We start from the raw sequence: 26,796 nt of genomic DNA, 5'->3' as shown, positions 1-26,796 counted from the left end.
GCGGGAAAACATGTAACAGATAACGTAAGACCAGTCTGTATGCTTTAATTATTGAAGCATATTTTGTGCAACATGTATTTTGGGAGGCCTGAACGTTAGGCCTAAGAAGAAACGGTTGGTAAAGAGAAGAAGAAAAAAAACTTCTGCATGCTTAGAATCTCTGATTGCAATTTTCCACATTCCGTCACACGAAAACTGGTCACGCTACAGTTTAATCTGCCGGTATGTATTATTCATAGTCCACTGACTGAGAGTCCAATAGGTTGTTCCTCCCAACTCGGTAATTGCTGGTTAAGAAGATATATATATACTTAAATTCAATATTAATACGATTGTTGTTACTTATGGCCCTCGTGGTCTCGAATAGACGGTGTCGCACCTTGCACGTGTTCCTTGTTCAGCTACCACACCGGAAGTGCTGACATTGGTTTGGTGCGCAATGGACACGCTGACCCTGTCCTGAAGCCAAGTGTTACGATTGTCTCTGAACAAATACAATATATTTTTGGCTGCAATACCAGATACTTTTTAATCATAACTATGAGCCAAAATACATGTTCTAAAAACACGTTGCAACAATGTCATTTTGGGGGCAGAGAATTTCATTTTTTTATAACTATTTTTTCGATACACCCCAAAACTTAAACAATCGGCGCGAAATGGGATTCTGAAGCTCAGAGCAATTAATATGTAATATTTCAGTTATTTGTATAACCTTGATTAGAATATTATCTAGCATTAGGTAATAGCAGTTGACTGTAAGCCTCCCTTGAAACAGACGCGTCCGAATACAGAAACCGCTCTTGATATTACGAAAGGAAGAGCAGAAATTCGGGACGCACAACATACTTTGTGGATCGGTTCTAACATGGAGACCCTGTTGTACCTTGGCTAGAAAGTTCAGAATAAACTATCGATGTTGGTGGAATACTGACCAAAAAAACGCGGCTGAAATGAAGACGTCAGATGTTTATCTATTTGAAAACAGCGTGTATTGTCCCATCCCTTTTCTCATCAACATCTGGCTATTTATTGGTGGAGACACGTGATTCAGCAGTCAAAGATACAGATTTATCTTGCTTGGATGACCTTGTGGTCGTTTACAGATGTGTAGTTGACGATGGGGATTTGGAATCGAAGCTAATCAGGATTTCTCACAACGCCCGTGCATTGATTCGGATTCAAGGAAAAAACGTTTTCTGAAGAAATTTCATGAAGTCGAAATGACTTCTCGAGAAGGTACTTATGCATGTGTTGTGGAGTTAAAGAGGCACAGAGCACGTCAGAGGGTTCACGTGTAACATGTAAATATATATCAGTCTCAATTATCTCCAAACCAGATTCCATTGGGAGTAAAAGGCAAAATAGAGGTGAACATTTTATGAATGGATCACTGAAAATCAGCGATGACACCGGGTGTCGCGAAAAGGGTAGACATATCAAATAATGGTGTGACCTGTGACCTATATTATGCCAGGCCAAAGTGGTACCATTATATATTTTTCTAAACGTTAACCCGAGTTAGCACAAGATGTCTTCAGTGTCTGTGGTTAGTTTATAAATACTGACATATTCCAGCCCTTGGATATGGCTCGATGGCTGCCTTTATTAAAGTGGCCTTTCACTTATTATATCACCTAATATGTAGGTTGTGGGTTGCTATGTGAAATGTTAATATCAGTAATATCAAACGGAAACACCAAGAATCTTGACCGATGTCTATCTTAGAGATCATTTCATGTTCAGGAACAAGTTGCACCAATTTTTCAGGAACGAAACAAGACTAATGTTATGTAATGTGTATAAAAAATTCATAGTACGCGTCAACTAAAACATAGTTTACAGTTTTGAATATTTGTTGTTTAGGGCGGTCAGCAATGTTTGGTTCTTTCCGATAAAATATCCGGTTTGACTGTTTTGTCTTTGAATGCCGATATTGTCCCTTGTCCTACTGTGGTTGCTGACCCGTTTTCAGCCTACAGACAAAATACGGCGAACGTCTGTTAACCTGGTCATTTTGAAAATAACCTTCTGAGATATCAAAGATATTTGAGTTCTTTATAACGCCCAAAAACTACGCAAGTCTGTGTGGTTTTGGAAAGGTCGAGTGCTCCTGGGGGATTCAAGGTAGATGGAGCTACATCCAATGCATAAGTTCCTAGTAAATTTCCCAGGAGATTTGCCCTCCCAACTCTCAAATCAATGTGTTTGAAGTCCACTCCCGGCTCAACCTTTGATCTATAATTTAAAGACTAACATCAGTTGTTGCCAAACCTCCTAATTCTCAAAGAGGAGGCGTGCCTAAGTATCAATCAAACCGAGATACCTGTTCAGTTGACGAACTATGATGTAAAAAGGACGGTATTTGATGCAGGGAAACTTCTTAATACACGAATCCAAAATTCTTCCATCGGTACTTGACGCCCTCGCGCTTCTGGAGTTCCAGCCTCTTGGCGTGAAGAACCTCGGAGATCCACTCTTTGTGGACTGCGAAGGTCATGGGTCGTCGCGGGATGGTGTTGAAGAAGAACGTCTCCATGTTCTCCATGTAGGTGACGGGAGGCTCTGGCGCTAGTTCCGGCTCCACACACTTCACGGTGTAGGGCAGCCGCTTGGCAATTTTCCTGAAGGGAGAATGGTGTGGTTGATATGTGTTCAATATGTGTTCATCAGATATGTTTGTCCAGGGGTCGAAATTCCTTGTGCTAGAGGCCAGTGACACAGTTAAAGTCGAAATGAGTGAGTGAGTTAGGTTTAACGCCGCTTTTAACAATATTCCAGATATATCGCGGCGTGTCAGCTTAATGTGGGAGGAAAGCCCGAAATGATGCGGGACATTGCAGGTCTCAGCCGTTTACCACTTCGGTGAAACCCACGAGCACGGGTATGGTGCTGACAAACCTAGAAACATAATCGGGTCGAACCGGGATTCGAACCCACTATCATAGGTCTCTGGCGTGCCCAAGGGACGCAACTCTGCACAGCGAATCGCGGCGCCTTATACCACTGGGCCACCCGTGCCCCCTAAAGTCGAAATGACACTGTTACATGTTCCCGGAGCCCGAAATGCACACGTCGACATCTTTTTGCAGTAAAAACGACGTTTATCATAATTATGAAACCTGTTATAAATGCACTTTCTTATCACAGGTAAACTGGACAAACACAAGGCTGTTGATAAACACAGGAACAAGGCTAATTAACATTATTCTTAAAAAAAATATACCTGGGGATGCAGCAACTGATTTATCAACAGTCAATAATAAGGGGCAACATGTTACTGCTTATAATCTAGCTCACAGTGAAATAAATCTCAGAGTTCATAGATGGTGCAAAACTAGTCTTGTTGGCACATTTAAATTCCAATTTTCTGACTCGGAATCCCCATTGGTGAGGCTTGATAGAAATTAATTATTAACCTGAAATCGTTCAAGACGTGCTTGGTGCTGAGATGTCGGACGCTGATATCATGTACAGGGTTATATATAGTAATTAGCTCAATGTTATTATAAGGGTCATTTGAGCAAATGCACAAACTCGCTGTTTGAATCATTAGATTTAGGACTGCCTGTGTTTCCTTCCGGAACTGATAGTCGTTCTCAAACATATCCTTTGACTTTCGCGAGTATATCATCTTAATATGTATTTATATTCCTGTTGACATCAAAGTTATACTAGGGGGGCACGGGGGGCCCAGTTGTCTAAGGCGCCGCGATTGGCTGTGCAAAGTTGCGTCCCTTGGGCACACCAGAAACCTATGATTGTGGGTTCGAATCCCAGTTCGCCCCGATGTTTCTAGGTTTGTCAGCACCATACCCGTGCTCGTGGGTTTCACCGAAGTGGTAAACGTCTGAGACCTACATCGTTTCGGGCTTTCCTCCCACATAAGCTGACACGCCGTGATATAACTGGAATACTGTTAAAAGCGGCGTTAAACCCAACTCACCGACCCACATCATAGTAATACATGCATCATTAACGTCATTTTCATTTGTGTGCTTTCAACTACAAAGACGTAATCATCCTGTACTTATCGCCTTCACACAGGCGAGACGGTTAAGAGTAAGTGAATGAACGCCACTTTTGGACAGTATTTCACCAATATCACGTCGTGATGTTTGAGGAAAGCACGTATTCGCGAAGTGACGTGGGTCGAATATGTTCACATAATTAAGAAATCATAAGAAGCTAGTGTTTGTTTACCTGTTTGTTGTTTGATGCTGCACTCAATTTGATTCCTGCTATATCGTGGCGGTGTATCGAAGTAATCGAGTTTGGATTAGACAATCCTGTGATTGATATCATGAGCATCGATCTACTGGATCCGGAAGTAGAATCAGCAGATTCGAGAGATTTCCCTAACTAAACTATTTTATGACTACTGTATAATTTCTCTATAATTTTGCATTATGACCTATAATTGCGTCAGTTGTTAAAATGCATAATAGTTTAACATTTTTGTGAAGAACACGAACACTGTCATGGTACTGACACACCAAAAATCACAATCCTGGTGTTCAGGTAAGGGACGCAACTCTTCAGTGAGTTTCTTCACGCACGGTACCAATTTTGGGGGTCGAACTCGTTTTTATGTCGCGTCAAGAGAAATAGAAACATTACTCACTTATATCCATACGGGTTGCCATGAACTTCAGCCATCCAGCCGTACTTCTCCCTCGCCACCTCCCACTCCTCCGCCTCCACGCCCTCATCCGCCGAGTCGGGGTCCTGTGCAGGGGTTTTGGGGCGGAGCACGGGGGTCTTGGGTTTGGGTGGGGATGAGAGTCGGGGCTCCGGGGCAGGGGTGGTGCTCCTGGGGGGCATGGGTGATCTAACCGGTCCAGCTGACTTGACCGGTCGGGTTGGGATTGGGGTCTTCTCCCTGTGCAATGACGCACTCTTGATCCTTGTTCTCTTCATCATCATGTCTGGGGTTTCCGCTGGTTCAGGGTTGGATTTTGGGCGCGGCCAGCTGATCTGAGAACGGTCACTGTGGTCAACTGGAACGTTGGTGGTGTGGTGTACTTCCGGTTTCGTGGTCTTGGGCACGGGCCAGGAAACTTGAGTAGAGGCTGTGGAAGGGCGACTTCCTTCCAAGGGATTCTGGGTAGGTGGCGCCACCGTGTAATCCGTTTCCGGCAGGTTTGTGGACCAGCATTGGCTGGGAGTGGGTATATGTAATCGCGGTATTAATTTGAATTTCGGAATTGGAGCGCTTTTAGCTCTTGGTCCCGCGGTCGATGTATTCGCTTGTGACTGTGATGCTGATGCGGACCTCATGCCGGTAGGTGGCGCTGGAGAATACCCTCTGACCATGAGGGTCGGGGATGGTGGAACCAGTGGCTTGCTCTCGTACATGGTGTCTCGGAACTTGTACAGACATTCTTGCTCTGGAACATTTGTAACCAATGCACATCACAGGGGCACTGACAGCTGATGTGAATGGAACACAAGACACTTGTGTATTCTACTTAAAAAACGTTAAGGACCACCCGATTCTTTCATTACTGTAGTCAATACGTCATGTCATGACAGATTAAATATTGTAACATGTACAAATCAGGTGGTCCTTAACTTTATTTTACTAGTATAACTATTAATAGTAATACCAACAAATCTTAGATGGATCCTCAAACGGTTGCTAGATCTGCTATCAAAGGTATTTAAACGCTTGACTCGATTCGATTCAAATGTTCGATTCTTAACATGGATACAATTTGTAAAGCTGGATACTGATAGAATATTGCTGAAAGCGGCGTAAGGCAATACTCGCCCACTTACTGTTTTACTATGGGAATTGATGTGTGAAACGATGCAATGTTACAAAGGATGGTTTCACCTATGTAGAAATTGTTTCTGTGCACATTTATCAATGAACAAGTTATTTAAATTGTCGTTCTAGTTCAACGTCACGACGCAATTCACTTTTGGGCAATGATCCTTCATGAAATTTCTCCTTCACTAAACATATAGGAAACTGTAAAATCCTCTTAATTTCCCTTCAAAGGAAATAAACTGTTCGTTACGTACGGTACTTGTTATACGGTCCCCTTGCATAGACGTCATTGGCGGACGGGTACCAACCATACACCCTCTCCTTCATCCTGGCGGCCAATGCTGGAAACAAAGGGAGCGTATAAGAATGCATATAGGGATATATTTTATCTAATTTACAATATGGGGTACGGCACTATTGTGCTAGCGTGACCTTAAAATAGACGTAAACAGGGAGTTAATTTTGTCTAGAGTGCAATTTCGTGTCTGGCGAGTCTTTGCAGAGTGATAGTGCGGTCAGTGTGTTGGCCATATAGCTGTAAAGATCGATGCCTCTCTCCGGAACGCTTTCACACGATGAAGCCTATTAATGGTGCCGCCGCAGGTCGGGTTCTCCCAAGAACGTAAAACCATTTAATGGCCCACGCAGTATCGGTGAGACGAGTACATAAATCCGCAGTATCGTGTTAGCTTTCTGTTTTCGAGTCCAATCACACTTTCAACTTTCAGAACTCATCAACATCATTTTTATCCACAGATTGAAGATTTTTAAATCATGACAGGAATCAGTAGACGTACAAATACTGCTCAAAAGAAGTTAAGGACCCCCCGATTCTTTCATGCCACTATGCTTAAATTGTCATGTCATGCCGTGCCACGGCTCATTACGTCGAATACGGTATTGCAATATATGATAATATGCAAGTACCGTATTCGACGTAATGAGCCGCCAGGGCGCTCTCAAAATTAGAAATAGGGGGCTCTTATTAGAACATCATTTTGGTGGAAAAAACCCAGAGTTGAAACATAATTTTTGTGGTTTATGATGACAGCCTGAAATGTTTATGTACGACAGATATATTTTTCCAGAATTAAATTGCCCATAACTAAGGGTGCATATAACACACGAGTACGTATTATACGCGAATAAATAAGTCTTGCTTACATTGAACAATCGGAAGAGGTGCTTATTGGGATTGTTCACTAGCCAATATATTAGCAAATATTGCCGTGGGCGCTTATTAGAGCGGAGCGCTTATTACGTCGAATACGGTAAATGTAGTTGGCCTGTCTGTATACATGAGTTAGGAGGACGGATATGCCATGTACAGCTGTGAGTTCCTATGCATGACATTGGTTCCGTTTTACACCTGACTTATTCAACGTCGCGTACATACAGTCGTTTGCCATCTTTATTCCACTTTATTGTCGTCGGGTGTCTACTCCGAGACTACTTGAATGTTGACATAATTTACTGCGATGGAGATAAAAAATATCAAGCATCTTTTATTGACAGACTTGCGCAAAGCATACTTCTCAAGGGGATTTAAAGAACACCCGATTTTGTTCATGTGACTGTTCATCTGTCATGGCTGGTGGGGGGCGGTCGGGTAGCCTAGTGGTTAAAGCGTTCGCTTGTCACGCCGAAGACCCGGGCTCGATTACCGACATGGGTACAATGCGTGAAGCCCCTTTCTGGTGTCCCCCGCCGTGATATTGCTGGAATATTGCTAAAAGCGGCGTAAAACCATACTCACTCACTCACTCACGGCTGATGGGTAGTGAAACACAGGCTTCCAACTGTGAATGTTCTTTCACTTATTTTGAGTAGTATACGTTGAAAACAATTTACGCCTGGCACTTTTTGCCAATTTACAAATTATTGGAATATTTTGATCTATCAAAATCTGGCTTAAAAAAGTTTCTCTAGCATCGGCGCGTCGCTTGAAATAATTTTTTATTGCCCCCCAAAAACTATACATTTCCCACATCATATCAAGTATCTTTAATCAATAAAATCATGTGCTTGACAACTGACATTCTACTAAACAGCCAAGTCCAGTGTGTGCCCAGTTGTTTGTTCGTTGGGAAAAACAGAAAACCTATGCTTGTGGCAAAAGGCGACTAACGGGATAAGGTTTTGAGTCTCGCTGACATGGTTGATGCATGTTATCGTATGCTCGATGCTCATGATATCGATCACTGGATTTTCTGGTCCAGACTCGATTATTGACAGACCGCCGTCATGTAGCTGGAATATTGCTGAGTGCGGCGTTAAACAACCAACCAACCAACCAACCAACCAGTGGTTCAAAGCGTCGGTTCGTTACGCCAATCAAAGTCCTACGTTCTCACTCACTCAATCTCACTCACTCGCTCTCTCCTATATGGCTCCCTGAATAGCTGGAATATTGCTGAGTGCGGCGTTAAACAACAAACCAACCAACCAACCAGTGGTTCAAAGCGTCGGTTCGTTACGCCAATCAAAGTCCTACGTTCTCACTCACTCAATCTCACTCACTCGCTCTCTCCTATATGGCTCCCTGAATAGCTGGAATATTGCTGAGTGCGGCGTTAAACACCAAACCAACCAACCAACCAGTGGTTCAAAGCGTCGGTTCGTTACGCCAATCAAAGTCCTAAGTTCTCACTCACTCAATCTCACTCACTCGCCCTCTCCTATATGGCTCCCTGAATAACCAGAGTAGCTGGAATATTGCTGAGTATGGCGTTAGAGGAGACACAAATAAACTTATAACGTTATCTCGAGGGGATGATGCTGACAAACTAAGAATCCTTACAGGGGCGAAGACAGGATTTGAACCCACAACGATCATGCCAAGAGAACATAACTCTTCCTAGGGTGTCGCAGCGCATTTGATAACCGTGCTCAATATATCTGTTTGAAACCTCTTACCCTTGTGATAACACGAGCAGTAAACTGGTGAGTATTCGAACACTGGACTGTATTTGATTCAGACCTTTAAGTTGGAGAACCGTAAATTCAACATAAACCTATCACAGGGACCTGACCTACTGTTTAGACACCGGGTCCTATACAATTTTATACCATTCGATTTCAAAGCGAACATAAATTTCAAAATTATGAGACATGTCTGCATGGGCTTAGATTGAAGTACTGCATTATTCAAAATAAACACATCACGGCGATATGGTAATAATATTTGATTGCACAGCGCGATGTCGGGATATACTCAACCTCATAAATTACGCACAAAGTATTGTATGATTTATGAGGATACATTGCGGCGTTTATGGAGAGTGGGATTGCTCGTATATGACGTTAACGGCGGCCTGATGAACGGGAAGGGCTCAATCAGCGGTCACTTGAGAGCCTGGACGACAGCTGGGAGGCCGTTAGGAGAAATAATACACTACTCAACTTGTGTTAGGGGTACTGGGATATTGATGCTTGTCGGGTCCAGCAACATCTAAATTCTGATAAATTAGTATTGGGGAATGATTTGATAATACGAATATTCCTATCGTGAACTGAACTGTCATTTTGTAAAATATTCATATTTGGTATAAACTTGCCAAGTTTATCATTTTAATTTAAATGACAAGTTTAGAAACGAAGTAATTGTTGTTTGCAATAATACTTACTGTTCCTGTATGTGTTGAATATTGCACACCAAAGAATAATTTTTATTTGTTTTACATTTTTTTTAAATTTTGTTATCTTTCTTTTTCTTTTCTTTTTCTTTTTTTTTATTGGGGCGGGATGGGTGGGTTGGATTTTACCATCATTGGCAAGGTGGGAAGAGTGTAACAAAATATGGGGATTAACATCAGCACTAGCTTCGTACCAAATCTAAGCCTAGTGTGTGTGTCACTAAAATGAAGATTCAAGTAATTCATACTAGTGTACTGTCATCCAGCAGGAACGCCTGAGAACCACTGTTCCACCAATAATACCCCGTTATAACGTCATTACTAATCAGAGTACTTCCTTGTGAGCTCACGTCCGCCAGATATCAGTGACACCATACGCATGCCTGGGTTGTATTAACCGGAGCTAAAACCGGTATGGTATATGTTCGACTCGCAAAGCAATATTTGTGGACCTCTTAAATCGTTAGATTATCTTTACAACGCTGATATTTACGCTCCTTCTTCCGTGTTGTGTCTTGTGTAAACAAATCGCTAGTTGCTCAGTTCCTGAAGAGTGCGTTTGTCAGACTGACCTGAACAGGAAGGCAATCGGTGCTTTAAAAACGATCACATGACTAGATGTCTTCTGTGAGGTCCGCGCACGTCAACTTCGTTTTTAGGGCTAACTTAACTGAGAAAGCCAATCAAAGAGAAAAGATCGTGTGGCTGATCGTTTTCTACGAGGTCCGCGCGATCGGATTTTCTTCCCTCGTGCTCGTCTTTCAACTTTATAATATTGATGGAGACATGTAATTGCCTCTCCGATTTTTTAATCTGATACAAGAGCAGATGTCAATACATTGCCTCTGAAAACTCACTAAATGCTAATTTAGAGCGTTAATGGGTCCAGTGGCTTAAAGCTATTCCATCGTTCAGATTGACTACTTGTATTTTTCATAGCAACATAGGATCTCACAGTGCCAAGCCCCCCGTGTATTCTCGACACTTGAGATTCGAGCAAACACCGCCTTTGTTAAAATAACCTCTTCAGAATAGTTGGAAACATGACGTAAAGTTTGTTGAAGGGTATTTGAACGCTCAGCAACAGCAGATGAAACATTCGAGTATATTGGAATCCCTGAATGCTGTGAGGAACATTTCCTGTCACCATGTATGGGCCACAAATGACATTGGGTGAAGTGTTTAGCCTCTTATCTTAGTATTTAAGGCCTACAAGTCATTATATAGTACTCAAAAGAAGTTTTCGTTTGTTTGTTGTTAAACGCCGCACTCAGCAATATTCCAACTACATGACGATGGTCTGTAAATAATCGAGGCTGGGCCAGACAATCCAGTGATTGACATTATGAGCATTGCTCTGCGCAATTGGGATACGGTGACATTTATCAACCAAGTTAGCGAGCCTGACCACCGGATACCCTCTTACGTTAATCGCCTCTTACGACAAGCATAGTTGCCTTTTAAGGCAAGCATGGGTTGGTCTAAAAAAAGTGACAGATTTACTATAGTAATTTGAAAGAATCGGATGCTGTATAACTTCTTTTGAGTAGTATTTTGACAACCTCACCCCCAGTCAAAGTGCGACTAACATTATTGTTTAGGGTTCCTTTCAACATTTGGACAATGAAAAAGCTTGTTCCTCCTCACTTTTTAAAAGGACTGGATAGGTTGGCAGAATTTGTATATTGTTGTATTTTCCCACGTTTTCAGCCTAACTTCATTCTTATATTAATTACAATTAATTATACAAACAAGAAAGTAGGTTACATGGCTTTTCTATTGCTGGTCATCAGGATAGGTAACATTAAAAAGTGCAACTTTCACAAGACATTCTGGATTGAAACCAACTTTAGCGTGAAAACAAGAAGATATTTATATAAGTGTAATCTTAACAGGTCTGTCATGCCATGATTAACTATAGCCCTATGAGAGAATGGGATGTTCCTTAAAATCTTTTGAGTTGTATATAACATATATCTAAACTACTTCATTCTAAACACTACATCTATTTTCCTGTCTCCATGGCAACACGTGACCCCTAAGGTCTCCACCGTGCCCCGGCACCAAACCGACAATACAGGAACGTCATTCATTTCGATCTCAGTTGGCCTGCGACGCCCTCTCTACGATACAGTTGAGTTGTTCTACTTGCACATAACATGATATACGCTGTGTGTACATGACTACGTGCATTATACTTTTCCCAAGATGTGTGTGAGGATCAGACCCCATAACACATTAAACTCTCCTTGCCATTGTGGAACTAATAGTGGATAGTGGGAAAGCCGTGTACCCCGCTGTGTCTTGTGAAGCCTTCCTTGTTTGAAATCTCATAAACCTACAAGGTTGTGTGTCTGACATCATTCTCACTCTACCCCCCGTGGTTCGTTCTAGTGAGTGAGTTGGGTTTAACGCCGCTTTTAACAGTATTCCAGATATATCACGGCTTGTCAGCTTAATGTGGGAGCAAAGCCCGAAGTGATGCAGGTCTCAGACGTTTACCACTTCGGTGAAACCGACGAGAACGGGTATGGTGCTGACAAACCTAGAAAAATAATCGGGGTGAACCGGGATTCGAACCCACAATCATAGGTTTCTGGCGTGCCCAAGGGACGCAACTCTGCACAGCGAATCGCGGCGCCTTAGACGACTGGGCCACCCGTGCCCCCTCGGTTCGTTTTAAGCTTAAAGATGGAGGGGTGTTTTTCTTGTTTAAGGTGCTTTTGCTACGTTTATAAATCGCTTTTATTTGACATTTTATTGGTTTTATTTTGGATTTTTTTATGCTCCTGGGGGTTGTTGTTTTATGTCTCTTCGCTTTTTGTTATTTATTTTCTTATATTATTTCTTTGACACAAAACATCGTAAATTCTAAGTGTCTCATTACATCCCCACCTACTAATGCATAGATACAGTGTCTGCCCGGGGAGCGGAAGGTCGGGGGTTCGATTCCCTGTCGCGTCATACCAAGAGACGTTAAATTAATAAATGGTACTTGTTACCCCGCTCGGCATTAGACTGGTCGGTTCGGAGTCAGTATATTGTGTATGATTGGGGTATCCATGTTAAATTGCCGCATGGTTTTCCAGTGGGGTAGCACTATAAAACCTGTATCAGTCCGGATAAGTGCACGCACGCACGCACGTATGCACGTCGCTATTGTTGGTTTGTTTCCTTTGTCTGTTTGTTTGTCGCTTAACGCCGCACTGCGCAATATTCCAGCTATATGACGGTGGTATGTAAATAACTGGGCCTGGACCAGACAATCCAGTGATTGATATTATGAGCATCGATCCAAGCAAATGGGATCGATTACTAGTACATGCATCAACCAAGTCAGCGAGCCTGACCACCCGATCCCGTTAGTCGTCTCTTACTACTAGCCTAGTCACCTCTTACGGCAAGCATGGGTTGCTGAGGACCTATTCTACCCGGATCTTCATGGGGAGGCTGTACAAGTGCAATAATCTTGAACGCGACATTAAACCCCATTTCTTCTAACCAAACTCCCGACGCCTCACGTTGATACAAAAAAGGATTCGATGTATATCGATTACAAAACCTGCCTCCACTTGCATAATTATAGCTATGACCCCTGTGCTACTATAACATAAATACCCCTAACAAATCAATTCCCAATCGCTTGATCGATACAGATTTCACGCAGTTGAAGCCACCAGGAGAAATTTAAACTAAACATTGGCGTAAATGGAACAATTTAATGATTTATTTAAATTCCCGGTATGATGAAATATGGATTTCAAGCTAGGAATATAGCCAGGCTATCTATCAAAGCTGTCAAACCAGTCTGTACTCAAGTGTAAGGAAGTCCTCGCTCAAATCTACATGTTATTTGTCAGTTGCCAGTGTTCGGTATTGCTATGTGTACATTACAATAACGGCAAGGAATTGTCAATAGATCTGCATAATGTGAGTGTAGTTGATAGATTGACCATATAACAGTAGGGGGCTTTGTATCATTTACGAGTCTTGCTTGACTCGACTGAGCTGAGACGAAAACAAATATCGTAACGGGTTTCCTGGGTTTGAAGAGATGACATTACGACCATCAATCATTAATGTTATGAGTTTGAGTTTAAAACTGCTTTGAACAGCGTTGCCGTTCTATCAGTCGTCGAATACGCCGCATTTCGATGTGAAGAGTAAGGCGTGCCAGAAAACTTATTGTAGGTTGGAATCACAGACTCGCCATCTTGGCGCTTCATCGCCAACACGTGCTCGTGGATTTCAACAAATGATTCACGCCTACGGTCTGTCCAATCTCTTCACCCAACATCAAGCTGACACGTCTTGATATAACTGAAAGGCTGTTCAAAGCGGCGTAAAACTCGTTTCACTCTCTCGCTTACTCTCTCCAACGCGAAGGTCAGTTATTGTTGCTCAGAGGCGCCAGGTTTAGTATAAGGATCCTGTGACGTTTCTGATTTACGTCGCAATTGTAATATTACGGTAGCTGTAAATTATCAAGTTTGGCCAGGGAAATCAGTAGTTAACAAAACAGCAACGGTCCACGATATCGGGGAAATATGACAAGTCAGACAGTTCACACAATGTGATCACCCGATTCTCATTACAAGCAGGGGGCACGGGTGGCACAGTCGTCTAAGGCGCCGCGATTCGCTGTGCAGTGTACGTCCCTTGGGCACGCCAGACACCTATGATTGTGGGTTCGAATCCCGGTTCGCCCAATTATGTTTCTAGGTTTGTCAGCACCATACCCGTGCTCGTGGGTTTCACCGAAGTGGTAAACGTCTGAGCTTTGGGGCTTTGCTCCCACATTAAGCTGACACGCCGTGACATAACTGGAATACTGTTAAAAGCGGCGTTAAACCCAACTCACTCACTCATTACAAGCATGGGGGCGTCTTCTCCGGCTTTCCCACACGATCACAGAAGAGACAAAGCCAGCAACAAAAGATCTCTACCGGGTACCCGTTTAGTGCTGGTGAGATAACCATAATAAATTCTCCTTGAAACGATATGATCAAGTTTAATATACGATGGCGGTTATAATGAAACAGAGTTATTTTTTAATGAATTTAATATCATCTGAAAGAACGTTGAAAATGAGTTTCGATTTCGCGGAGCCCATTACAACATTGTCATCCAAGAAACTTTTAAGAAGAATAGTTTAATAGTTGTTCCATATTTTTTGTCAATTGCCAAACAGTGGCAAGCCAGAATCCAATCTCCCTTTATCTCGAAATTAACACTACTCAAAAGAAGTTAAAGAACACCCGATTTTTTTATATTACAATAGTTAATGTGTCATGGCACGACAGATTACCTATTTAGTCACTTGAAAAAAAACGGATGTTCTTTAACTTCTCTTGTGTTGTATATTTCGACTTGGACCGTTTTGAATAGGAAATGTCCCGAATGGTCACAGTTTGTCCCGAATGGTCACGGACATGTCCGAGTGAACTATCTAATCTCCGATACTACAATGCACAGAAAAGGGTCCTCGTCCGCGCCATGATAAGCAATATTCAGCTGGTTGTATGAAAGGCGGTGATTTACACAGCCATATCGCCGATAACGCCCCGCAGTATAGTAGCAGAACGAGGACAAGAGCTGCCTACATGGGCACGTACCCTATATACACACCAGCTCGGATTAACTTTTATTTAGGCGACTGTAATTTATATTATCTCTATATTCAACAGAGGCGGATAACATTGAGAACAAACAGTTTAAGATTGGAGATTTGCAGTATTGTTGGTTCATATCTTAATATAAGTTCTGATATGTTGTACTTAAAAGGGTCACGTAACTATGAATAAACGTAATAACATGTTTATTTGTTTGTTGTTTAACCCCGCTCTCAGCTATATGACGGCGGTCTGTAAATAATCGAGCCGTGCCCGAACCCTGCCCCCTATTTATGCGAGAAGAACGAGGGGCTCTTGCAGGCGAGCGAACGCTTTAACCACTAGGCTACTCTAATCCAAATTTAGGTCGTACAAACATTACGTATATCAATATTTATGCTTCCCTTCGTCAGTTACTTTCACTGAGCGAACACATCCCGGGACCCAAGGGGGTTTAACACGAGAGAGTGAGTGAGTGAGTGAGTGAGTGTGAGTCCTACTGATAATAACTGTTAATTGATAACCGTGCCAGTTGGGCCACATGAAATTTCATTCCCTTTCAGCAATGGACCTTAAAACTCGACGCGAGTTTAAAGCATTTTGTGAATATACCATTCAAATCAAATTAAGGTAAGAACACCCTCAATTGGAAGGTTGTGTGTTGCAATACCCATCCCCATGACCGAGTATCCATAGTAATATATATAATCAGGTGTTCTTTAACTTCTTTTGGCTAGTATATTTGTTCATGCTAAATTCGGGGCGGTCGGGTAGCCTAGTTGTTAAAGCGTTCGCTCGTCACGCCAAAGACCCGGGTTCGATTCCCGACATGGGTACAATGTGTGAAGCCTATTTCTGGTGTTCCCCGCTGTGATATTGCTGGAATATTGCTCAAAGCGGCGTAAAACCATACTCACTCACTAATGCTAAATTCAGTCCCTGTTCCGCATTTTGAGTTATTTTCCATTCCGAAATTTGAACTTTTTAATGTAACCCGTGCTACTTACTTTGGGGGGTAAGGGATTGCAGTTTTAAAATGGTCTCTATTATCTGTCTATACTGACCAGCGAATCGTGATGTATTTTCTTATAAAGGAAACATTAACATGCTCTACGTCTCTATATCATTGTTCTATATTTTGCAAAATCGTGATTTTAAGTTCGAGTTCTTTGGAAATCGAAATAAAAAATAGAATTCGACCTACCTAAACCGTTTTTTTTTCTTAAAAGTAATTAGAAAAAGTTCTGTTAACTTTTCTTTACGTGGGCTTTTAGTCACGTGATCACTGGAAAGGGGCGTTATGGCAACGTCTTAGGTTAAGCCGAGTCTGTTTATCCGAGTATTCAACATGGGGACCAGTATTATCTTACTGGATTAACGCCATGCTTATCTTATTAACGGTAATACTAATCTGACGTGAAGCAGTTACAATTACATGGAATCATATGTTTCAATGTGACTTGAACCGATTTGTCCATTGCCCCGACAGAGCAGTTTAAGCATTATAGTCCCGCTACAGTGTATATCGATCTGACTTCCTACGAGGTGTAGTGGATCGAGCGTCTGCCTGGAGAGCGGAATGTCGGTGATTCGAATTCGATCCCCGACCGCGTCATGTATACACGTCAAAAGACGTTTAAAGATGGTACTTGTTGTTGCCCTGCCTGGCGCTCGGCACTAAGGCATACATGGCAGAATATTGTAAGGAGTATCCATGTTAAACAGCGGCATGGTATCTCAGTAGGCTAGTAGTATAAAACCGGCATTAGTCCGGACTAGTACAAGCAGCCACATTGACACACGTGTAGAGTCATGTCGCCATACAAGTTCGTTAATCTTGAACGCCACGGGAAACCATATTTCACCCCAACTTCTATATTTCCAAGACCCAAATCCATGCTCTGTTTTTCGATCATGGCTTGGGAACAAGGTGGTATAACAAATTCCCACGATATTCTATAATTTGAATTCTGACGCAGTTTGAGTAGGCGGTCTAAAATAGGGAAGCGTGAATCGTAGCTGTAGGAAAATGGTGGGGAGACACAAACAAAAACGCTGTTTGCCTGTAAAGGTCGGGTGATAATAGCTTCTGCTAAAGTGTGTAGATTAGTTTTCCACAAGGACATCGACTGTGACAAACACAAAAGTGAGAACCAATAACCATCGGCTTTACACCCACGACTTGGCGTGCCGACTGAATACGTTCTTTGTTGTTAATGAAATTAAATCAGAAATGACATTTAGAAACGGTAGTATTATTCTGTGACCCGCTACTAAATATAGCAAGCTCAATAAAAACGCAATACATTTGTTTATTCTTGAGTTGAAATTTATATATAATCTTCACGTCAATGCGGTATTTAGGAGGCGATGGGGTGGTCTAGTGGTTAAAGCGTTCGCGCCCGTCATGCCTAAGACCCGGGTTCGATTCCCCTAATGGGTACAATGTGTGAAGCCCATTTCTGGTGACCACAGCCGTTATATTGCTGAAATATTGTTAAAAGTAGCCTAAAACCATACATACTCCCTCAGTGTTGTATATGATAAGGTTATGTGTCTGTTTGAAACACAAGGCAGATTTGAAGGTTTCTAGTAAGGTACATTACATTGAGGTAAATATAGACGTATATTAACATAATATTAACAATTAAAGGGACGGCGAGGTCGCTTGGTAAAAGCGCGGCTCTGAACCCCACATGGGTGTAACTTGGGAATCAAGTTCTTGGAAACACTGCCGTGGTAGACTGGGATAGTTTTAACCGGCGTAAAAGCTCACTTCAAACGCGTCGCAGTTTGTTGACCTAACCCGCATTTTACCCCAACGTAATAGAAATATGTTGCGCTTCCCTCCCAAAAAATCCAAATTAACGCTTACGTGCATGCAATACATGTGCAATAATCTTGAACGCGACGTGAATTAAAGCCCATTTTTTATCTCACCTTTCACATTCTCTTCAGCACCTACCCTCCCCCGCCCCTCCCCTCGCTAACCCCCCGCCCCTTCCAATCTCCTAACCACCCCACCCCCTCGTACCACTCCCCCACCCCTTCCTACTCCCCACTTTCTCCTGTAAACAACTCAGTTTCTGGTTGCCATCATAACACAACGCGGACATAAACAAATCCCCGTGTTATTGACGATTGTATTAAGTCATCTGTCAAGTCAATAACAACGCCGGGTTACTTTCACTACGGCTCCGTTTTGGTGATAACGACCGGGGAAAACGCCCGGTCTAGATGGATCCCATTTGACACGGGGAAAGTAGATAAAGGCACTATATTATCTACTTGCCTCGTATGCTCATGATGTCATTGTTATTTAGTAGTATGTTCGTGTGTAGCAGAAGAGATATGTTATCAGGCTAACTCTCACTGTGTGGAAAGTGGAACCATTACTATCAGAGGGACATCTGATACATAACACTGATCGCTATCTCCCAAACACAACAATACCGTAAGCACGAATGGAAACGTGATACCGTTGACTGTCAACGCAGTTTACCGAAAATAATATTGACTTTCACATGGAAACGCTGCCGTCTGGAAATAAGTACATATAAACGAAGCAGTCGCTCTTATGGCTTTTTACCATGGCACTGGTAGACATGCACTTAAGGTTCAAGAAGTAATGTAAACATTTGTTGTGCAAACAATCACACATATAATTGATTTATTCCTGGGGAAAGTTTAAATATATGGACACGGTGAGAGTGAGTAAGGCTTTACGCCACTTTTAGAAATATCGCAACGGGTGCACAAATGGGCTTCAGGGGATTCGAGGGGCGGTCGGGTAGCCTAGTGGTTAAAGCGTTCGCTCGTCACGCCGAAGACCCGGGCTCGATTCCCGACATGGGTACAATGTGTGAAGCCCATTTCTGGTGACCCCCGCCGTGATATTGCTGGAATATTGCTAAAAGCGGCGTAAAACCATACTCACTCACTCACTCAGGGGACTCGAACCTGGTGTGACCTGCGAAAGCCTTTACCACTAGGCTACACTCCATCGCCCCGGACCAGCAAGAGTGTGATGAAATATACAAACATTGTTAATTCTTTTTCGTTTGTATTTTTTTAAATAACGTGTTCTGTGAATTATGCGTTGGGAATTCCATTGAAACCCTGAGAGACTTTATCGTCCAGTGAAATAACCCTGAATAACAAAAGTCCGGATTAACGAATCACGGGTAAGGAGTAATGCCGTTTTTATTATCTAGACGTTTAAAGTGAGTGAGTGAGTATGGTTTAACGCCGCTTTTAGCAATATTCAAGCAATATCACGGCGGGGGACACCAGAAATAGGCTTCACACATTGTACCCATGTCGGGAATCGAACCCAGGTCTTCGGCGTGACTAACGAACGCTTTAACCAATAGCCTACCCGACCGCCCCATTTTAAGCAGTCATCGCCCGGAAAGTAAGGTTCCCAGCTTTAACGGGGTCCGGATTAACCAGGTTTCATTGTAATTTGACTGATACAGATAGTTTATTATTCAAAAATATGTTCTACATCGGTTTGGGGTATAGGATGTTCAATTTGAGAAAACAAATCGCAAAACTGAACAAGTTGACCAACCTGTTGATGCTTGATGATCTTTGATTTACGCCTGTTGATCGATAGAAGGAAAAGATCAGATGCGACAGAAATCAATCACTTGCCATTGATCTCTGCACCGATTAAAGCGCTCTCTCGCTTGAGACCACACATTTACTTCCGGTATAGCGTTGTTTAAATGGCGTTGCCATGGTTACCTAATAACATTGTAATGAATGCCGGGAAAGTAATGATATCACTGTAATTACGCGTGAAAGCGATTAATTTATCATTAATACGTAAAAGACGTGCATATCATATTTTCTGGTAAAATGTGTCCGGTTGACCGCGTCCGGGAATATGAGCGCGTATGTTTGACCGCCTATTACTGACAAACATGGCAGAACCGAGACGATATTGAAAGCCCAGATTGAGTTGGGACATGGCCGCGGCTCTATTACCATAAATTGGGTTTGTTTTGCCGCGTGGATTCAATAAATCGACATATATCATCTTGGGGATAGTTTTGAACGAAGGGCACGCAATAACGTTGAATTAGTACCGGGTCGCCGGATCTTGTATTCTGCAAGGTTCATACTTTTAAATCTGTGATTGTTCCTGAATTTTATTGACAGAATACATTCACAGTGTACACAGAGCAAACCAGTGAAGCAGGGGGTAAGCTTTGTAAAGTCCGGATATTATTATTATCACCATCTCTGGAATGTCATTGCAATTGTTTGTAGTGAGAGAGTGAGTGAGTATGGTTTTACGCCGCTTTTTTTGGGGGGGGGTGTGGGGGGGGGGGGGGGGGGGATGGGCTTCACACATTGTACCCATGTCGGGAATCGAACCCGGGTCTTCGGCGTGACGATCGAACGCTTTAACCACTAGGCTACCCGACCGCCCCTGTAATAGTAGCAGATTGATAATATATAGCCTAGACATGTTGGGTTTAACGTCTTTTAACATTATTCCAGTTATATCACGGCGTGTCAGCTTAATGTGGGTGGAAAGCCCGAAGTGACGCAGGCCTCAGACGTTTACCACTTCGGGGAAACCCACGAGCACGGGTATGGTGCTGACAATCCTAGAAACATAATCGGGGCGAACCCACAATCATAGGTTTCTGGTGTGCCCAAGGGACGCAACTCTGCACAGCGAATCGCGGCGCCTTAGACGACTGGACCACCCGTGACCCCTGTTAAAAGCTAAATTGGACCTAACGTGGTGTTTCCCTCGATTACATGGAAACAATCTGGACTGCCTTCGTGGTCTAGTGGAAAGAGCATCTGTCGGTACAGAGGAAGGTCGGGGATTCGAAGCCCGGTCGCATCTTCTATACCAAAAGACGTTAACAGACGGTATTTGATGTTACCCTGCCTGGCGCTCGGCATTAAGGAGAAACAAGGACTGGACGATTCAGGGTCAGTATACTGTTGGTGGGGTATTCCTGTTAAACTGCGGCATGTTATCTCAGTGCGATAGCTCTATAAAACCGGCATTAGTCCTCAAGCACGCACGCCAAATCCCATTTCACCCCACCTTACCCATTTCACCTCACCTTACCCATTTCACCTCACCTCGGCCATTTCACCTCACCTCGGCCATTTCACCTCACCTCGGCCATTTCACCTCATCTTATCCATTTCACCTCACCTAACCCATTTCACCCCACCTTACCCATTTCACCTCACCTCACCCCACCTATAAGCAGTCTCGGCTGGGGGGGGGGGGGGGGGGGGGGACGGTTAGGTTGTGTTTCGGTTAAAGCATTCGCTCTTCTCGTTTAAGACCGCGTTCAATTCCCCAGTATAGAGTACAAGGTGTGGAACCCTTTCATGGTGTGCCCCCGGTTGTGTATAGCTGGAACATTGCCTAGGCCGTACATGATCAGGAGAGGTTCGCCCAATGTATGACATTTTAATAAAGAGTTGTGTGAGCCGGTAGCAAACGAAATACCGGACTTGGATCAACTTTACCGGTCCCCTTGATCGCTTATAACAGATCTAGTGTATAATAATGAGATACAAATCCTGTATGAAATGGAACAAACCATAACGAGGGTCGCAAACAAGTAGCATTATAGTGGGGCACTGTGTCACATTTTGTGTTCGATATCGAGCACATCAACTAACTACATCGCCACAATGGTGAGTAGTTAAAGCATCCCTTAGGCATACACAGGTTGGGGTTCGATTCCGCACTAGGGTACAATGTGTGGTTAGTTTGTTGTTTAACGCCGCACTCAGCAATATTCCAGCTATATGACGGTAAATAGACGAGTCTGAACCAGACAATCGAGTGACTGATATCATGAGCATCGATCCACGCAATTGGGATCGATGACAAGCACAACCAAGTCAGCGAGCCACACCACCCGATCCCGTTAGTCGCCTTTTACAAGTATAGTCACCTTTTACGGCAAGCATGGGTTGCTGAAGAACTATTCTACCCCGGAATTTTGTGTGATTTACACTTCTGATGTCCCCGACGTGATTTGGCTCGATACAAGCTGCGTAAAACCCTACTCCCTAACTCTAGTCGTTAGTTCGAACCCCAGATACAACCAATATTTATGATTGTGCTTCCACATACCCGTGGGTTTAGCAAACGTTGTAAACGTCTGACACTCATAATGTCCAACTTTCTTCGTGGTGGCATACGTAATTCTGAAATTCTGTTCAAAGCCCGAACCATAGACTGACATTTAGTCCCAGAAATAAAGTTCTCTTATTTCAAAATATATATCCACAAAATAAAATAATCCAAATGGAGCACAGAAAAATTCTTACCAAGAGCTATGTCACTCTAGACTTTCTAGACTTGTGTTGGACACCTTTTTTATTTTTTTCTCTAGGATCTGGGAGCAGTCTCAATCACTACCACCATGAGGGGACTCGGGCTCAGTAGGTCTCTAGGAACCTATGTTTGTAGAAGACCACCAGACTGGATGGGGTAGTCAGCCTCCACGAATACCCTCGCTGTGATATTGCTGACTGGTGTATACCACCACAAACAAACAAGAATTTCACGCTACCGACACCTAGAGAAACTAAACTGGAACCTACACCAGTAAATACACAACCAAAACTCCTCCACCAAACCTAAACTATATCTACATGGTCCAAGGGTCAACCAGTTTCTTACCCTAACCAAACCATATATTTGTCAATAATGTACCACTTAAAAGAACGCCCGATTCTTTCATATTACTGTGGTTAATCTGTCATAGAAATATGAAATAAGCGATGTTCTTTAACTTCTTTTGAGCAGTATATATCATTGAAACAAAGTACCAAATGAATGTTGGTATAAAGGACTGCAGGAAAGATTGAATAACGTCGGGAAGATCAAAGGCGGCGTATTTTTTAAACAAATATAAAAACGTGGCCATAAGTGTTGAGAAGAGTACCTCAATTGATAGACGTGCGACTGTAGCTTTCCGTCGTTAGGCAAAGGTTAGCCTATCCAGAACTGATTTGGGAAAATCGATCACGAAATGTTCTAATTAGGATAGAGCATACCTGGACAGGTAGATGTAGCTGGATACAGGCGAGAACCCTGGAACGCGGAGTCGGGAGTATGTAGTGAAAGTTCCGTGATTTACAGGGACTTGTACAGACACAGAATACATACATACTGATGGCAGGAAATAAGGGAACATATTAAAACAGCAGTAGAAAGTTTAGTGATGCGTTGCTACAATAATATATTGTTTTTACCAACACTAAGAGACAGAAAGAGCTATTAGTATACTACTCAAAAGAATTGAAAGAACATCCGAACCTTTCATATTACAATAGTTAATCTATCATGACAGAATCCCGGGTTCCTTAACCTCTTTTGAGTAGTATCGACGTGAGACCATGTTAATACGGACGCAGTGAGATTGTCCAGATTGATAAATGTCTTGATTACCGAATCATTGTCACCCAGTTATTTGTCGGTGTGTCTGTGTCGGTCTGTTATTTCCCCAAACACAAGTTGATATGCCTTTACCAATGTGTAATAAAGGTGTAATCTTGAGATTAAAAACCAAACAGTGTCCAGAACCGCATTTGGAAATACCGGTTTATAGAGGTTACCGGTATACATAATAATTTGTTATTTTTTGATGGAAAATGTCAGTTAGGGTCACAGTTCAAGACAGTTGAACCAAAAGGTTTTCAAAAGTTTTTTCATTTTTGCAAATGAATTTTAAACAAATACAAAAAAGCAAATTGTGTGATCTTATAAACATATGTCTATTTACTTTCATTTCCAATTTGCTGTGAATTCTTGACCCCATTACGCAGTTGGGGATGAAAGGAGAATTGCATTTGACAAAGATGGAGAAAGGCAGGAGACATCAGGAAGTGTGAGTGAGTTACATGTTTACTACTTTGGTGAAATCGACCACCAAACCAATGGATATAATCAGGGCAAATCAGATTCGAACCCACAACCTCAGTCGGATCAGATCAAAGGGACGCAAATCTGCGCAGTGAATCGCAGGAGAGAACAGATGGAGATATGAAAGACGAATGAGTGAGTGAGTGAGTATGGTTTTACGCCGCGTTTATCAATATTCCAGCAATATCACGGCGTGGGACACCAGAAATGGGCTTCACACATTGTACCCATGTCGGGAATCGAACCCGGGTCTTCGGCGTGTCTAGCGAACGCTTTAACCAATAGGCTACCCGACCGCCCCTTTACGGCAAGAAGCTACCCTGGTCCTTATACAAGTGGTTTACTGCATGTGTTCATATTGGATCGATCAGTATGTAAAGTCACATAGCCAATATCATATTTATTGATTTTCATTTATCAATATATTATATGTTCAGTTACGGTTGTCTTTGGGTATGTGTATGCATACTACTCAACCTTTGATAGGGTTATATATATTGTTCCATCATACACATAGTAGTGAAATACGACCAAATAGCATATATGCAGTCGATGAAAGGACGGACGGACCGACGGACTTGAGTTGATATAGACATAAGAAGACCTAAGCTTATGTTGTGTATAATTGTAGTTCCCTATGACCCCAGGCGACTGGGTAGCCCTGTGGTTAAGGCGTTCGCTCGCCGGGTTCGATTCCCTACATGGGTGCAATAAGTAAAGCCTATTTAGGGTGTCCCCTGCCGTGATATAGTGCTAAAAGCGGCGTAAAACCATTCTCACTCCAATGTAGGGACGAGCCAGTAGGGATCGTTAACTGTTGTACCAGAGGTTGTCGATGTTCTGACTATTGCGGCGTAAAATTGTGCTCATTTACCTTATGACTTGGGGGTTAGCAATGCAACAGAAAACACATTCAATTTCCAGTTAAACACAAGTTAATATTTGTTTTGTCACCATCCTTTGTTACTAACCTTTACTCCCCCACTCTATGGCGACATGCCCACAGCACTCATTCCTTTTGTATGCAACGCATGTCTACAGAGGTAACTTCAGATTAATTCACTCCACGAATCTACATTTAATTGAACACACTCAACCTATGTCAGTTTTAGATCTAACCCTGTCCTCCATGTATAATATTGTACCAGACTTTAAACCGCTTTCGGGCTTTGAAACCCGACCCGTTCTTGTGTGGTGTATATAATTTGAGCAAGTATCGCTCTATTCAAACTCACCGGTGCGAATCATCTGTGTACGCTTATAGTACCGTTATATACAGCCCATAGCGAACGCTGCATGGCATGTACATGTCTTGCTAAAGCTAAGCATATTTCTTGGAGATCGATTAAATATTTTAAACCTACCTGTAATATTGATGACGGTTTGGGTATAAGGTCCGACAGTCTCACATAGCTGACTGTGTTTCACCTGAGAGTCTGTCACCTTTTGCTACCTGGCTCGTTCTCTCACCTGTGTTTCTAAGGACGCCGCACAGACCTGTTTGCGGCAGCTATCCCACAATACAACACGGGGATTAATACACCGGTTATTGTGAGAGGGCGCGCTCCGACAGAGCAAATGTCGTGTTTGATATTATGCCTCGCGACGAGTAACGGGAATATTATAGAAATGTCTTGGTTCCCATGGAAACGTTGGAACTGAAGATCCATTAGCCCACTAACATATTTTGTAATGTAGCATTAGATTGTTGCTGATATTATTATTTGGTCTATTGGCGACCCGTTAAGAGCAGAAATAATGGAATGACATTTTTCTCTGTCCTTTCCTCTAATTGTTTTTTCCGTCTCTCTCTTTCCAATTTCCTTCTTCCTCCTGATGATAAATCACAGATCTGACACCTTTCTTCTTTCCCATAACGCACGTCACCCGTTTTGTGTCACTTCTTTCCCATGATACACACAACTTGTCACCCCGTTTTGTGGCACTTCTTTTCCATGATACACACAACTTGTCCCCCGTTTTGTGTCACGTCTTTCCCATGATACACACAACTTGTCTCCCCGTTTTGTGTCACGTTTTTCCCATGACACACACAACTTGTCACCTCGTTTTGTGTCACTTCTTTCCCATGACACACACTTGTCTCCCCGTTTTGTGTCACTTTTTTCCCATAACACACGTCACCCGTTTTGTGTCACTTCTTTCCCATGACACACAAAACTTGTCAACCCGTTTTGTGTCACGTCTTTCCCATGATACACACAACTTGTCTCCCCGTTTTGTGTCACGTTTTTCCCATGACACACACAACTTGTCACCTCGTTTTGTGTCACTTCTTTCCCATGACACACACAACTTGTCTCCCCGTTTTGTGTCACTTTTTTCCCATAACACACGTCACCCGTTTTGTGTCACTTCTTTCCCATGACACACACAACTTGTCAACCCGTTTTGTGGCACTTCTTTCCCATGATACACACAACTTGTCTCCTCGTTTTGTGTCACTTCTTTCCAATGATACACACAACTTGTCTCCCCGTTTTGTGTCACTTCTTTCCCATGACACACACATCTTGTCACCCCGTTTTGTGTCACATCTTTCCCATGATACACACGTCAACCGTTTTGTGTCACGTCTTTCCCATGACACATACAACTTGTCACCCCGTTTTGTGTCACTTCTTTCCCATGACACACACATCTTGTCACCCCGTTTCGTGTCACTTCTTTCCCATGATACACACAACTTGCCACCCCGTTTCGTGTCACTTCTTTCCCATGTTACACACAACTTGTCACCCCGTTTCGTGTCACTTCTTTCCAATGATACACACAACTTGTCTCCCCGTTTTGTGTCACTTCTTTCCCATGATACACACAACTTGT

General features: G+C 42.8%; 1 protein-coding gene across 1 annotated transcript; it reads right to left on the bottom strand.

Moving 5' to 3' along the window:
* Positions 1 to 15: 15 nt before the first annotated feature.
* LOC139456347 (uncharacterized) lies at positions 16 to 25,426 on the bottom strand. The gene is made up of 4 exons (XM_071237994.1): positions 25,314 to 25,426; positions 6,031 to 6,117; positions 4,625 to 5,390; positions 16 to 2,624 (listed from the first exon to the last, which is right to left on the bottom strand). The coding sequence occupies exons 2-4, from the start codon at positions 6,101 to 6,103 to the stop codon at positions 2,384 to 2,386; spliced, it is 1,080 nt and encodes a 359-aa protein (XP_071094095.1). The 5' UTR covers positions 6,104 to 6,117; positions 25,314 to 25,426; the 3' UTR covers positions 16 to 2,383.
* Positions 25,427 to 26,796: the final 1,370 nt, after the last annotated feature.

Source organism: Haliotis cracherodii, unplaced genomic scaffold (genome assembly GCF_022045235.1).
Source record: "Haliotis cracherodii isolate W230 unplaced genomic scaffold, xgHalCrac1.p SCAF_11, whole genome shotgun sequence".
Lineage (NCBI taxonomy): Eukaryota > Metazoa > Mollusca > Gastropoda > Lepetellida > Haliotidae > Haliotis > Haliotis cracherodii.
This window is presented reverse-complemented; position numbering and strand designations above follow the sequence as displayed.

Coding starts and splice junctions, on each gene's coding strand:
- LOC139456347 (XM_071237994.1), bottom strand. CDS start 6,103: ATGAAGGAGAGGGTGTATGGTTGGTACCCGTCCGCCAATGACGTCTAT. Junction 5,391..6,030: donor GGGACCGTATAACAAGTACC/GTACGTAACGAA, acceptor CAAATGTTCCAG/AGCAAGAATGTCTGTACAAG. Junction 2,625..4,624: donor GGCAACCCGTATGGATATAA/GTGAGTAATGTT, acceptor TTCTCCCTTCAG/GAAAATTGCCAAGCGGCTGC.